The sequence below is a fragment of the Amphiprion ocellaris genome, chromosome 13 (assembly GCF_022539595.1).
Source record: "Amphiprion ocellaris isolate individual 3 ecotype Okinawa chromosome 13, ASM2253959v1, whole genome shotgun sequence".
NCBI classification, from domain to species: Eukaryota; Metazoa; Chordata; class Actinopteri; family Pomacentridae; genus Amphiprion; species Amphiprion ocellaris.
Window position 1 is genome coordinate 7538124 of NC_072778.1, and position 14118 is coordinate 7552241.

At 40.6% G+C, this 14118-nt stretch overlaps 2 protein-coding genes and 1 long non-coding RNA gene across 20 annotated transcripts in view; 2 read left to right on the forward strand and 1 right to left on the reverse strand.

Moving 5' to 3' along the window:
• Positions 1-3357, forward strand: part of LOC111578167 (LIM and calponin homology domains-containing protein 1) — a 98113-nt gene extending 94756 nt beyond the window's left edge. For all 17 annotated transcript variants that reach the window (XM_055016567.1, XM_055016564.1, XM_035954866.2 and 14 more), the window contains 2 exons: positions 436-538; positions 1457-3357. In XM_055016567.1, coding sequence (XP_054872542.1) covers positions 436-538; positions 1457-1482 — 129 coding nt within the window. In that variant the 3' untranslated portion in view covers positions 1483-3357. The remainder of the gene's footprint in view (positions 1-435; positions 539-1456) is intronic.
• A 1120-nt stretch (positions 3358-4477) lies between these two features.
• On the reverse strand, positions 4478-7999 carry phox2bb (paired like homeobox 2Bb). The gene is made up of 3 exons (XM_023284822.3): positions 7384-7999; positions 6548-6735; positions 4478-6177 (listed from the first exon to the last, which is right to left on the reverse strand). The coding sequence occupies exons 1-3, from the start codon at positions 7622-7624 to the stop codon at positions 5749-5751; spliced, it is 858 nt and encodes a 285-aa protein (XP_023140590.1). The 5' UTR covers positions 7625-7999; the 3' UTR covers positions 4478-5748.
• LOC129350352 (uncharacterized) lies at positions 7460-12318 on the forward strand. Of its 2 annotated transcripts, XR_008603714.1 has the most exons (3): positions 7470-7600; positions 11282-11341; positions 11857-12318. It is a non-coding gene; the product is annotated as an uncharacterized LOC129350352 (long non-coding RNA). The 2 variants fall into 2 exon arrangements; XR_008603713.1 differs by lacking the exon at positions 11282-11341 and having other exon boundaries at positions 7460-7600.
• Positions 12319-14118: the final 1800 nt, after the last annotated feature.

The following is a 14118-nucleotide window of genomic DNA, read 5'->3' on the forward strand; positions in this document are numbered from 1 at the left end:
CCCAGTGGTGGAACGAAACTCTGTTGGATCTGCAGAATCCCTCTCAGTCTTTAAGGAAACACTAAAGCCCCATCTCTTCACTGAACACCTTTGCACTCGACAGACTCCAAAAATGAATAAATGAATGAATAAATAAAATAAAATGACTAGATCCTTTCTTGTGTTGTATCTACTCTCAGATGCATATCGCTCTGGATGAAAGCATCTGCTAAATGAAATGTAGAAATTGTAATTGTAGAACCTACACTCTTGGTTACCCTTGTTGAGCCTGGGAGTTCCTGAAGTATTATTGTTTTGGTCTTTTCATGGGACTTTTTGTACATTTATAAAGAAACAGAATAACACCAGGCGTATCCTTAAAAGACATTTATAATAATAACTAAATAATGAATAGCGAGTATTAATATAAACGTCTCCCTCTGTCTCTCTCTTCAGTGTGGGGTGTGTAAGGGACAGTTAGGTGACACAACTACGGGGACGGATGTCCGGATCAGAAACGGTCTCCTCAACTGCCACCAGTGCTACATCCGTTCCCGCTGTGAGTACCTCCACCATGCTCTTTTCTCTTAGCCTAACTCTGTCCTGCTTTTATCTGTTTCTCCAAATCTAACCTGTCTGCAGCAATGCTTCTATCCATCCATTAAAAACATGAATGACTGTGGTCAGATTCTTCTCATTGGTTCGAAGCAAGTCAGCCATCATCATGCTTATTTAAGAATCACCTGATGTACATGACTCACTTCCCTTCACCAAGAGAGAACATTTAATCATTTTATACAATTTGAAGAAGATAGGGATTATTCTCCCTTATTGTTTGGTAATGTTGGCCATATTTCACATTTCCACAGATGAATGAATGCAAATTTGAATAATGTGAGAACCAGCAGTGACTAAAGAGCTCATGAACCAGGATGAAAAATACACAAAGCTTATTTTGATTTACTGTTTTCAAAGTAAACCTGACACTGTTTTATGATAAGAAAAAAATCAGTGTATTTTAAAACTTGGACTGTATTGCAGCCCCACTGTGAGGCTGATAAGACAAATGTATTTTAATGTTGAAATCCTACCCAGTGCAGCTTTAATAAAGAAGTGTCAGACACATTGAAGCTGCATCAGGAGGACGGTGCAGGTAGGAAGAGAGTCTGGAGAGGATGACGGTAACTTTCCGTCCTTTTCACCTTTACCGCACTACAGCAAAAGTTTGTGCCTTCTAAGCAACGCAGCTCATGTTTCAATAACCTCTCAGCAGCCGTTTATCATTTGGGGATCAGTAAACCACAAAATCAAATCAAAACCTGTATCAAAGGACTCCGGAGTTTTTATCTCAAATTAAGAAGGGTTTTTTTCACTGCAGTTGCATGTCCTTGAACATAAAATCCCATAAAAACAACTTGTGGTTTATCAAAAATTATGATTTTGCTTCTTTTTTCCCCTCCCACTCTGTCCTATCAAGCGGCCGGACAGCCAACCACATTGTGACGCTCGACTAAAAAGCACAAGGTTCAAGGAAGAAGCCCCCATCCCTGTTTTAACCCGATTATCTGCAAATCATGTCCTTCACAGCGTGTCGGGATCTTTGCATCCTCTTCAGCTCAATAACCATTGAAGATTCATCTTGTGGGCCAAATAGGGATCTTGGGGACAATCATGTGTTTTAAAAAAAAAAAAAAAAGTATATTTCTCGTGTTTATGTCATCTGATATGTGAGTGACATCTGGATTTGATTGGTCCTCGTGCCACCACAAACTGTTTTTCATCATGCAGCGAGAGAGAGAGACTGTTCACAGGCAACGGCCATGTTGAAAAGAAAATGCAGTAACATTTGCAGATAAACACAGGTAGGCTGTGTTGATGCCCAGAATGAACACTAGAATCAGATTCTGTTTTCCTGGTTGGATAAAAACAGAAACAAAAAGAATATTTGCTATGATGGAAATGCAGTATGTCTTTCCTTTATACCATATAAACAATATTTTCTTAATTTGAGGTGATAAGAATTTTTAAAATGGAGTTAAAACTGAACATATGATCAGGCAGCACAGATTAGATCTGAAAAGAGAAGAATTTTATGCCCCTTTAATGAAGTAATAGATTCAAACAAACCTAATCTAGGAAGTGCAATAAAGGTCACTATAGACACAAATACAGCATATTGTAATTCACAATATTTTATCCTTCGGCCCACACAGTGACCTCGAATGTCTCTCGTTCTGTGTACAGAATAGAACTAGCGTCTAATATAAAGACATAGTATGGATGTAGGTTCCTCTTTAGGGCAATAACATGACTTGTGAGCTGTTTTTGTGCTTGTGGGTCACAGCAGGTTGTGCGTCGTCAGGTCTGTCAGCTTGGAAGACTTTAATGTGCCTTAGGAAAGCAAGGTGAAGCAGGAAACAGAACACCAGCTATATGGTGTTTAAATTTTCCTTTCTTGATTTTTATTCTTTTTTTTTGAGTCCAGGGAGGGTTTTGGCCAAATTTAAACTCCTTAAACTCTTTATTTTCTCAGATACAAGGAGCGTAATTTCATATCCACCCCTACGATTCCTCTGTGATTTGTAGTGAAATAACAAAGAAAGTTCTTTTTGAAAACACACACCCAATACAGTGTTTTCACTGCAGGGGAAACCATTGATTTAATTTTGAATGTTTTATTCTAGAGCGATATAGACTTCTGTATGCTATTAATTGAGGTAATTTTGATAATTGCTCAGTGGTAGAATTCATTTATACATTTAAAGATATTTTAAAAGATCACCAGTACATGTTACACGTAGTTAAACGGCAGAGGTAATCCGAACACTTACCAGCAGCAGTTGCACCTGTGCAATATTTGGTTGGATGAAAACTGAAGATCCGTGCCGCCAGCTGCACATTTTAAGTCACTTGCTTCTTTTGTATGAGAAGAGCTCCATTATGTGTCGTGGATGTAAAACAATAAAATGAAAATAAATGCACGTTTAAGCCTAAAACCAAATGATTTGCTGTATGAAAGCAAACTAGCAGCCTCTTCCTCCTCCTGAACTGTGTCCTATAGCCAAGCTTCTCTCTCCGGATTCATCTCTCTGATCTACAGTATTTTTAAGGTTCTGTTACGATTGTGTATTTTTATTTTTATCCTCATTTAGTTAATGAATCAGCTGAGTCTCTTATAGCGGGATCTTTGAGACAGAGCTCTGTATTCAGACGGTCTTCTTAACAGGATAGTTGGGGAATGAAAACCTTTTACGTCTGTTCTGTATTTATTGTAATATTCACCTGAACACTATCCGAAATATAGATTAATTTGATGTTTAAATGCATCGGCATTTATAGCATACTGTATGTTTATAAATAAAATGTTATAAATTAAAATGCTGCTTGTGTTGTTTTTTTTGCAAGACAAACATCATTCACAGAAATTTGCAGAAACTGAAGTAGCTGAAGTAATACAGGGAATGAATGCTTTAAACATTACTTCAACAACTGCAAATGTGCAAAAGAGGAAACACAAAATCAGGCTTGTTTTTTGGAAATTGCTGGCTGTGTTTCCACTTCAAATAGTAATACCTCTTTACAATAATATCATGTATAATTTGGCAGGCCAAGAATGGACAAAATTAAGAAGAAAATAAATAAAACAGTCAGAAATTGCATTCAATTTGAGCCAAAAAAAAAAAAAAAAGAAAATTAAAAGATCAAATTCACCTCTTTAGATTTAGGACTCAATTTTGATTGAAGTGAGTTTTTGTTGTTGTGTTTTGCGTTTGTTTTTTGCAGACTTGAGAAACAGGCTTGGACATGAAGCAGCAGAAGAGACACACCAATGAATTCTGTTTTCTCCTTTCGAAGCAGTCACCATGTTGAACAAAAAGGTACGTCACATAGGATCACAAACTCAAGTGTTAATTCTAAATTATGCCAAATGCAAAATACAAATAATATCTCAAATCAACTATTTCTATTATTGCAAATTTGTCTCGCAATTTATCTCCTAATGTCTTGTTATCAGTCACAGACACTTTATTCACCAGCTTTAAAGTAAAACTGGTGAAGATTGAGGTTTGTTTCAAAGAATAATAATAATAAATCAAAATGTGTTTATAATAAATTGCAGTATTACCACTAGTTCCAATGCAGATCTAAGTTTCTTTGAATTTGAACCCATATTTCAATTCAGCCTACCATTATTTGAACAATAGATTTAAATGTAAGGAAAATTAAGGATTGTTTTTGTTTTGTTTTTAAATCGGTCAAATTGTAAAAAAAAAAATAAAACAAAAAAAGGCGAAATAACCATTTTGAATGATTTTTCTGAGGAAATATAAACCTTCAGGACTTGACTGAAGCGTTGCGTTGCTGTCCGTGGTGCTGAAAGCTGAGGCCTTTTCAAACCACCATCACCGCATATTGTCATTGAAGAAAAGTAAGAAAACAATTTGAACTTGTTGAATACAAAACGAATAATTATTTCCCCAAAGAAAACATGACAAAATCAACGTGAACTATTTTTTTTTTTTATCATCAACAATCATTTCAATGGTACACCTGGAAAACTATGTGCACATGTAGAAATATTTCCTTCTTAAATATAAGCATTCATTACCTACATATAAATAACTTTCAGATCCTGGACAAAACATGTTACATAATGCTCACAAAATGGGAGGGAAATCATTGTAAAATCAGACAAAGAGACAACATGCAAATTATATAGAAATAAATACAATGTTTGCATCCATTCCCTTATTTTTTCCTTTTACCCAAAATAAATTCTTCCGAGGGAATTTTGTAAAACATCAAAAAGACTTGTATGATCGATCTACGAGGGAGTATGGCCTATGGTTCAACTATAGGAGACAATAATACGTATTAACACTATACAATTTGAGCCACAAAAACACTGCCGTAGAAAGACACACAAAACATACAGATTTTCCTGTCAGAGGTGAACATTGCAGTAGTTTGTGCCTTTTTTTCTCGAGGAAATAATTGTGTTTATATCGATAATTTAAAGAAACTAAACTCTCAGCAGCCCTAGAAAGAAAGAAAAACGCAGCTGTAAGAGGCCGCTTCCACACAGCAGGTCGTGTCTATAGAGAACGAAAAAGCAGAATGCGTCAGCGTCTTGTAGGATATTTCTTGTTTCGTGGATGTGTGGGAGAGCATCCTCAAGTCGCGGGTATTAAACGTCTCTGTGCCAAACAAAGCAGCTGTTGATCTCTGACATTTAACTGACTAAACGAGGCTCCTTTGCTCGCTGATGGCACTACGCGTTTCCAGAGCGCCGACGTTTGCTCAAAATCTGGACAAAAAAAATAGTCATCTCAACAAGCCATTTGATCCAATATTCAGTCTTTTTCTTTAAACAAGTTTGGGATGATCTTGTTTCGAATTTACACGTGATAAATGTGTTATTTTCATAGTATTAGTAGAGAAAATGTGTCTTTTTTAACCTTAATTTTCAGGATTACCTGTCTGGAAACAAGTACAAATATCACCCAATTAGCACTTGTTCAAAGAAAGGAAAAACGTTATTTTTAAGACAGTCTGACTTGTCAAGATGGATATTTTTACAGCAAAAACTGACCACAAGAAATGGCGCAAGGCGTAAAAATAAAATAACAGTAGTCATCTTTTTTTTTTCCTAACTGCTTTTTATTGTCCTTAAGTCTGTCTTGGGCGATTGCTTTTCAGTCTCCGCAGAAGGAGGAAACATCTCTTTTCCTCTGCTCTGTTTTTTCTCTCCCCCGCTGTGAAGCTTCATTAGAACATGCTGGTCTTTACTAATGTAGCTTTGGCTCCGTTCTGTCTTTGCAAAGACGACAGTACGCTGGCGAAGGGCCCGCCCAATGAGTCCGGGATAGAGGTGATGGTCCCCGGTGCGGTGGCCCAGCCTTGGCTCGGTGCTGTCACTCCCATGCCGGTGGACACGGAGGTCTTCACTTGGTCCACCTGTCCGTTCCCGGTGGTGTTGACTTGGCCTGCGGTGGGGCTCGGTCCGCCGCAGTTGGAGGTGGGCACCGGGTTCGGGCCCGGTCCTCCTGTGCTGTCAGGGTCGGTGGTTTTGGTCTCTTTGCTGTCTTCGTCTCTTGAGTCTGACTTCTTTCCAGAACTGGACTTGGCAGCCGCTGCGGCCGCTGCAGCTGCGCGCTCCTGCTTGCGGAATTTGGCACGCCGGTTTTGGAACCACACCTGAATAGTTGGGGAAAGGTGACAGCAGAGACGTTACACTACTGTAGTGGGTTTGTTTATGGCAAAAATGAATGAAATTATATGTTAGGAGTCATATAGAATTTTCAGATGATTGTCATAAAGATGGAGGACCAAGCTTTCATATTGCTTATGTTTGTGTCCCCAAAGAAAACACTTTATTTTATGCATTAATGCACCACACTGGGTGGTCAGCCGTGTGTCATTTCAAAGCAGTAAAGCCTTTTCTTCACTAAAATATATTGTAAAAGTGTGATTAGTAGCAGTGTGTTGAAATGTTTCTTATTTGCATCATAAATCCTCCCGTGTAATCATACGTAATGGTGTGTAACCAGTGCCGGTGGTTGTGTACCTGCACTCTGGCTTCAGTCAGATCGATTTTGAGTGCCAGCTCCTCTCTGGTGTAGATATCCGGGTAGTGTGTTTCTGCAAAAACCCGCTCCAGCTCCTTCAGCTGGGCGCTGGTGAACGTGGTCCGGATGCGCCTCTGCTTTCTCTTCTCGTTCAGTCCGCCGTGATCCGTGAAGAGTTTGTATGGAACTGTAAACGGAATGAAATGCCACCGTTAGATGTGCACTGGTCGTATCGGTGATATAATGGGGAGATATGAGGCTGTGTAATCGTGATGTTGTCAAATGGAAGTAAATTCAAATTCGATATTTTGTATAAAATCCGGTTAAGGACGCTGGGCTAAAGCTTTCAATTGTATTATGCCTTTGATTACCTGTGAATTAGTTCAGAATTGATAACGTTGCAGACCTGTGATGCGCTTAATTGTAATGTTAAAGTAATTGTTGTTCCTCAGATTGAGGCTCAAGTTTGAAAACTTGTCATAATGTTCCCATTCGCCCCGCTTGTTGCTACTGTAACTCCAATTCGGTGTCAATAATGAGCTTTAGTCTTTGGTTATCTAATTATTTTCGAAGCTTTATGTCTCATCGCAAAGTAAATAAATTATGCCTATCATTTTGGCAGCTTAAGATAATTCTGTTGGCGGTTTTGGGTGTGACTGGGATAGTATAACCCTGTAACCGAATTACCGCTTGCCTGCAATCGCTTCTAACGTGATAAATTCTTTCATTTGTGTAAGCAAATTTCGTTTGGTAAATACTAAACACATTTCCATTTTCAAATGCAATCAAGGCGTCCTATAATACACCGGGTTGAGGCTCCGGAGCCGCTGCTTACCTGCGGCGTACGGGCTGCTCTGGTGGTCCCGCAGGGTCCCCAGGCTGCAGGACCCCGGCGTGAGAGACGGACAGCCGGAGGTGGCCCCGAAAGTGGTCCTGATGGGATTGTACTGAAACCCACTGGCTTGACTGCACGAACTGAAGTCCGCATAGGCCGATGCCAAGCTCGACGTGTCCATCCCGGCCATACATGACTCGTAGGCAGAGGAATTTAGGTAAGAATACTCCATTTTATACATTTGAGAAGGCTCGGTAGTGTGAGAAAGCTGCACTTCCCTGGAAAAAAAAGTAAAAGAAAAGCACCCAAAAATTGGGTTTGAAGGGGAAAAAATAATAAAAAATCAAAATGAGGATAACGCGCGGTCTGAGTTTGGGGGGAAAGATGACTTGTTTGGTTTGAACTGGTTGGAAGAAGGCTGGACGGTGGGTCGATGTTCACTGCTCAGCGCCTGCTCCAAAACTGGCCTCCTTTATAGGAACCTAGCCCTGTTTTATGAAAAGCCCCCTAAGAGCCGCCTAGCCCGAGGTCTCTAGAGCATATAGTCCTCATAATAAACTTGGCTCTTTCCGCTTGGACAATAGCAAAGCGTTTGGTCTTATTGCTAGCGCTTTTTTACATGACAATAACTCATCAGTCTATTGGGCTGGCACTGGGGGCCCGGGCTGTCCAACCTCCCTATCATTGATCCCCTGCATCTCTAATTAGAATTTAATACCACGCCATTACGCACCCCTCCACCACCGCCGCCGCCGCCCACCCCTCTACCCATCCGCCCCACTCCTCTCCAACCACCATCTTGCCCTTTAATTCAATCACACCACTTGGAAATAATGAAAGTTGGGTGACGATTCTCCCTGATCCAATTTTCTCCAAGCTTTTAAGCCTTTTAAGCGACCGTATACCTTGGGCAGGATTTCACATAGTATTCCCCCTCTGCCTCTTCTCTCTCTGCCCGTCTGCTCAGACTATTTTCACTGTTTTTGAGTCTGATCTTCTGCACTGGAGCGGGAAAAACGTCCGTTTTTATTTGTGGTTAACATCCTATTTTTTGCGTCGAGGTAAAGGGATCTGCTGCGAGTGTACCTGGTTTTAAAAAAATAAAATAATAATAATAATCGTTGCACCAGTTTGGTTTCATCTTGAGAGAAAACAAACAAATATGCAGTCAGGTGAATCATTTCATACTTGGGGCTGATTTTTCACCCTTTTCTGCTTTGGAAAATCTCATTTTAACACGGAAATGTCATTATTCCCCACATTTACGTACAGCAGTGGCATCCATACCTATGCGCAAAAAAAAAACCCCTTTGTTGTGATTCCCCTCTGTTTGATTTAACACTAAACTGCACCAGATTATCTCCTGGCCTTTTCTATTTGTGCTTCTTCTCTGTGTCTCAGCTCAATTTGAAAATGTAAGCTAGAAATTGTCCCCAACATATTTGGAATTTACGCAAAGTAATAAAAGATTTGGGTTTAATATGATATTCTGCTCTTTTTTTTAGCCAAATAAACACAATTCTTCCCCTGCACTGCCGCGGTATCATCCCTGCTAAACTTCAGGGTGTGTTTTTATGATTCAAATGAGTTTGTAATTGTCTTTATTACTTTCATTATTCCGTTTATTTGGCAAATAACATCTTTCTAATGAAAGTAACGAACTGGCGAGGCAGTCATCGGACCTCTTAGGCTCACAATATTGGCTGAGTGGTTAATTTGGTTTGTGTAATAAGGTGAGCCGCTTTGTATGGCGCGAACACACTCTGATGTGTTTCTTTTTTCCCCCCTTTTTTTCCTCCTCTGTTGGACCGAGTTCAAGTCCTCTGTTGAGGCTGCGCGTTTTTTCCTCCAAATTATCGGAACACAAAAAGGGAGTAACAGGAATTATGGAGCATCAATTAAATTTAGCAGATGAGTGTTGATCTGTGCGGTGGCCCCACAGTGATCGAAAGAATCGCTAGAATATTCCAATAATAACTCTGCAGGGACTATAGGAATATGATGCTCAGTAGTAAAAGTGTATTTTTATCATGTGTGTCAGATTGGACACTGGAAGTTATAAAATTTAGCCTCACAACCTGTTAAATATTATGATAGCATTATTATAGATCTTTTGTTTTGAGGTATTGAAACTGGTTTTATCACAATATTGATCTGATTTTTCTTCATATCACATTTTATACGCTGACATTGAAGAAATGCTGGTAAAATGCACACAGATCCCTCATTAGATTTAGCTTTTTTTTAGTTCTCACCCTCAAATCCACAAATTCTAAAAATAATATAAGGCTAAGATATTAATTTGCAACTAATGTCTACAGTCAGACCAAATCCATGAAAATAAAATTATAAAACAGCTGTTTTAATGGAATATTAACTTGTTTTGTTATTGATATCAAAATAAAGGATATTTCCACCACCTTTATAGATTGTACGCTTTTTATCCGTGCAGCTCCCCATATTATCTGTTTAAAAAATAAAAAATAAAATACCCCGGCTGCATTTGCCAACAATTTTTTTTTTCTCTCCACAATCGCTGACGTGCTGCAGTGTGTTTTCTGCCTTTTCTTTCGTGTGTACATTGTCTTCTCGGGGATCAATGAGAGCAGGAAAAAAAGCTAATTCTTTCTTGACACAACACGGTGCCTATTATGTAAATGTTTTCTTTTTTTATTTTCTCTTTCTACACACGAGCTGGGACCCAAAAGTTGTACCAAATGGTTAATTTGATTATTGAAACCAAAGAGCCAAATGGTTCACCGTCCTCCCTCCACGCGTCTGGCAGCGAGAAAAGAAACCATCTCTGGGAATTAATCTAATAACGCTCAAAGAAACGAGAAGTCTTTTCTGATATTTCGCCGAGGCAAATACAATTATAGCTTTTAGCCATCGGTTTCTTTCACTGAAGCCGCTCTTTATTCTTGTGGTCTATAGTCCCTCCGCCATAGTCCACCAGCTATTGTAACGCCTCCTCTTTTATAGTTTCAACATCTTTTAATTCTTTCAGCTGCCTCGGGTGGGACGAGGAAGGCAGTTTGATATTTTGATGTGAGAATATTGAATTCGAAAGGTTGGACTTTGCGGTCGGAGCTGATTTAAATGATTATTTTAAAGCTTTTGGCAAAATGCAAAACGTGCAGACAGCTTTTCTCCAAAGGCCTGGAGGCTGCAGGTCTCCGTATTTACGCACCTTCTCCCCAACAGCAGAGGGCGGAAACGGTGATTTACAGTAACATAATGGTCCTCTAATTCAAGTAAAGCGCTAGTTAATTCGTAATTATGTGGCGAATAAAGGGCTTCAACCATATGCCTTCACTTAAATAAATCAGGAAAATGCGATGTGCGCGAGACCCTAAATTCCCCTGGCAAGTGCCGGACAATAGCCGGGATATGGGAGGAACTCCTCTCCATTTAGTGCGCACTATCGTTGCTCAGCAATATAGGAATGCGGGTCGACAGGAGGGACAAAAAGAGGAACAAAATGCCATTGTCTCTGGATGGATTGGATGGATCCACTCCCCCGAAAAGGCAAAGAACCAGAGGAGGATAAAGAGAGGAGAGAGAGAGAGATGGGAGGGTCCCGCTGTCACATTTCACCTACAATGTCTCACTCCTCCGCCCGAGGAAATCCTACGCTTATCAAAACGGTTATTAATAAGGCCGCGTGTTGCAGGGGAGGGGCTCCGGAGCGGATAAAAAATTTATTTTGGGGATGCTCTCATGACAATTTAGTCTGATGTCTCAATTTGATGGGATGGATAACGGCGTAGTCGAGATTTAGCTGCAAAATCCGTGAAACAAAAGGCTTAAATACAAATAATTCAGATATTATTCCTCCCAAAACAATGTCAATATTCTGTAATAATTTCCATTCATTGTGTTTTGTCTTTTCTCTAAGATCTAAAACTGCACAGAAGGCGGTGCAGTGGGGTTTGGGGCTACATCATCAGACCTTAAGGTGTTTGAGGCTGGCGCGTAAAAAAGACGCATCGCGTTTCCAAACGCACAGATGGAAAGTGACATCTGGAGAAGAGGCAAAATTCAATTAGAAGCTGGTGTCTTCTCTCGGTGTCTGCAGGAAAGATTCAAAAAAAAAAAAAAACGTGCAGCACAAAAGACATCAGAGGTTCAGGCTGCTGTAGACGTGCAGGCACACTCATGTCGTTGATGGAGAGTTTGGAAGTATTTTTATCTAATGCTCCTTTATTCTGAGTTTGTGGGAGGAAAGTAGACCACCTGTCGTCATTTATCCAAACTGATAGGCAGGAGATGTAGTTAATTGTTATGTTAGAATATTAGAAATTATAAAATAAAGATATGTGAGTTCAGATAACACTGATGTGAGCATGTGAGCATGACCAGCCTTTTATATGGGAGTTAAATATTACCTGTCAGATTCTACAGGTAACTATTTTGATGTTGCGTGAAATATCTCCCTGTTATCTTGCATTAATTCCTCCCGTTGTCTTCCAGATGCTGCTTCCAGCTCCTGCAGAGCACAGCTCGTCTCTGCTGGCCTCTCCGGCCCCTCCGAGCCTTTATCTGCTGCTTCCCCAAGTGACCAAAGAGACCAGCCAGCGGATTAACATAAAAATCTTATTCCGGGGGATAAGATTAGGAAACATATTACCCTCAAACGCGGCCTTGGCACGGGCGAGAGCCAGGCAAGGAATCAATTACTAAATTACTCCAACCTCTAAGTCGACATTAACGCAGAGAAATGCCATCGACCGGCTCTTGAAATAAGATTTCGCAAAGATGTGATCATTAAATCTCTCCAGTGTTCAAGAATTTGATTCATAAAATCGTCTGAAATGAGATGGGAATTAAATTCTTATCGGAGCTCTTGTCATCGTTTCATCCCGCGCCGCTGTTTAACGTTGGTCAATGGGCCTTCATGAGATTTTCCCCCTGTAAATAAACTTGGTAATTGAATCCGCCTCTCCACGACACATTGTTTGGTTGTTATTAATTTATTGCAGGCGGACTGATGGCGTGTGCAGGGCCCCAGTCTGCCCTGGATGCTGCTGCATCTTCTCTGCATGCTGGAAAACACACATTTGGACCCAGTTTGGCTGCAACATGCTTGGAGACGAGGACGCGTCCTCGTCTCCAAGCATGTTGCAGCCAAACTGGGTCCAAATGTCTCCTTGTGTTAGGAAGGGGGGCATCTGAAACATCATCTGTCAATTTCCCCTCCTTCTTTTTTAACCTCCATGCATTTCACCCCCATGCAGTGGGGTCAAGGCATATTTTATTTAGCATAGTCCACTGGCATCACCCCCTCCTCCTCCTCCTCCTCCTCCTCCTCCTCCTCCTCCTCCTCCTCCACACACAAGGCATTAGCAATTGACAATTATTAGCCCCAGCCTCATAAATCAGCTGCGTGACCCGTTATTATTGTTGAATTGAATAGCTGTTGGGGAAGTGAGGGTCAGTGTCATTAACTCTCCCTCCCTCCCTCCCTCCCTCCTCTCTCTCCACCCTCTTCTCCTCACCCACCACCCCTCGGGCCCCCTGAAGGCATTTGGCCCTCTATACAAGGACCTGCCGGCTAATAATACCGTGTGGTCGGGCCCCTGAAAGCTTAATCACACATGCATTTAGCGGCAGACAGCGGCCTTTTGTGCGCACGTAGGTTTTTACTGGAATTAAGCGATTAATGGTCATCTGAGCGGCAGGCGACAAGGCGGCGCATCGAGAATGATGGAGCGGTTTTTAATGTCACAAAAAAAAGAAAGGAAGGAAGAGAGGAGGGAGGAAGGGAGGGCTGGGCGGCAATTACAGTAGGCCGTGTCTCCCAATCCATCATAAAACGTCAAGGTCATTGTGAATTATATCGATTATTATACCACGCTTTGTAATGTTTATTACACACACAGCCCCCCACTCCCCTGCTTAGATATTATAATATGCAAAAAACACCACATGTAAACACCTGCTATCAATTTCTAAAGCTGCTAATTTGTCTCCCCTCCTCCCTCCCTTCTTAATTTCATATTCTTTTGATGCCCTCCGACTAAACACGTGCCTCACTTGTGTACATTAGACTCTTTTATTTTGACCCCATCTGCATAAAGCACCAGCACGCAGCTCATATGAATTATTATTTCCATATAGTCAAAGGAGAGACAACAATAGTCCAGACATGCGCACAACAGGGCTTCCCTGCATTTAGTGCTCCTGATGCAGGGTTCATTTACTTATCAATGGCACATGGATTGATTGGGAAGCTTTAATAACAGAGATATTAGAATATTGTAGGGAAACATTCATCAGCATCCATGAGATGTTTCTGAAAGGCTTCACCTGCACACACAGGTGGATGTTCAGGCCTCTGCTCTGATATCTGCATTTATAATATGTTGGCTTCATTGTAGGAAATCTTTAGTTTTTATGTTTCTGTAACTTCCCACAAACCTTCAGTTAACTTCAAACTGAGTGACAACACTTAATGTACACTGAAGAATGCACACTTCTAAAAACCCTGTTGATACACTTCAGTTTTTCTCTTTTTTCTTAACCCATTCATGCGCAACATGGGTCAAAAGTGACCCAAATCCAATGGAAAATGTGTATCTCCGGACCCACACTGCACATCAAAGGGCTATACACGTACAGGTTAAAGCAATATGGACATATATATGAACTTCTCTATGTTTAATTAAATTTTAAATCATAAAATATGTGTGTGTATATGTGTGTGTGTGTGTGTGTGTGTGTGTGTGTGTGTGT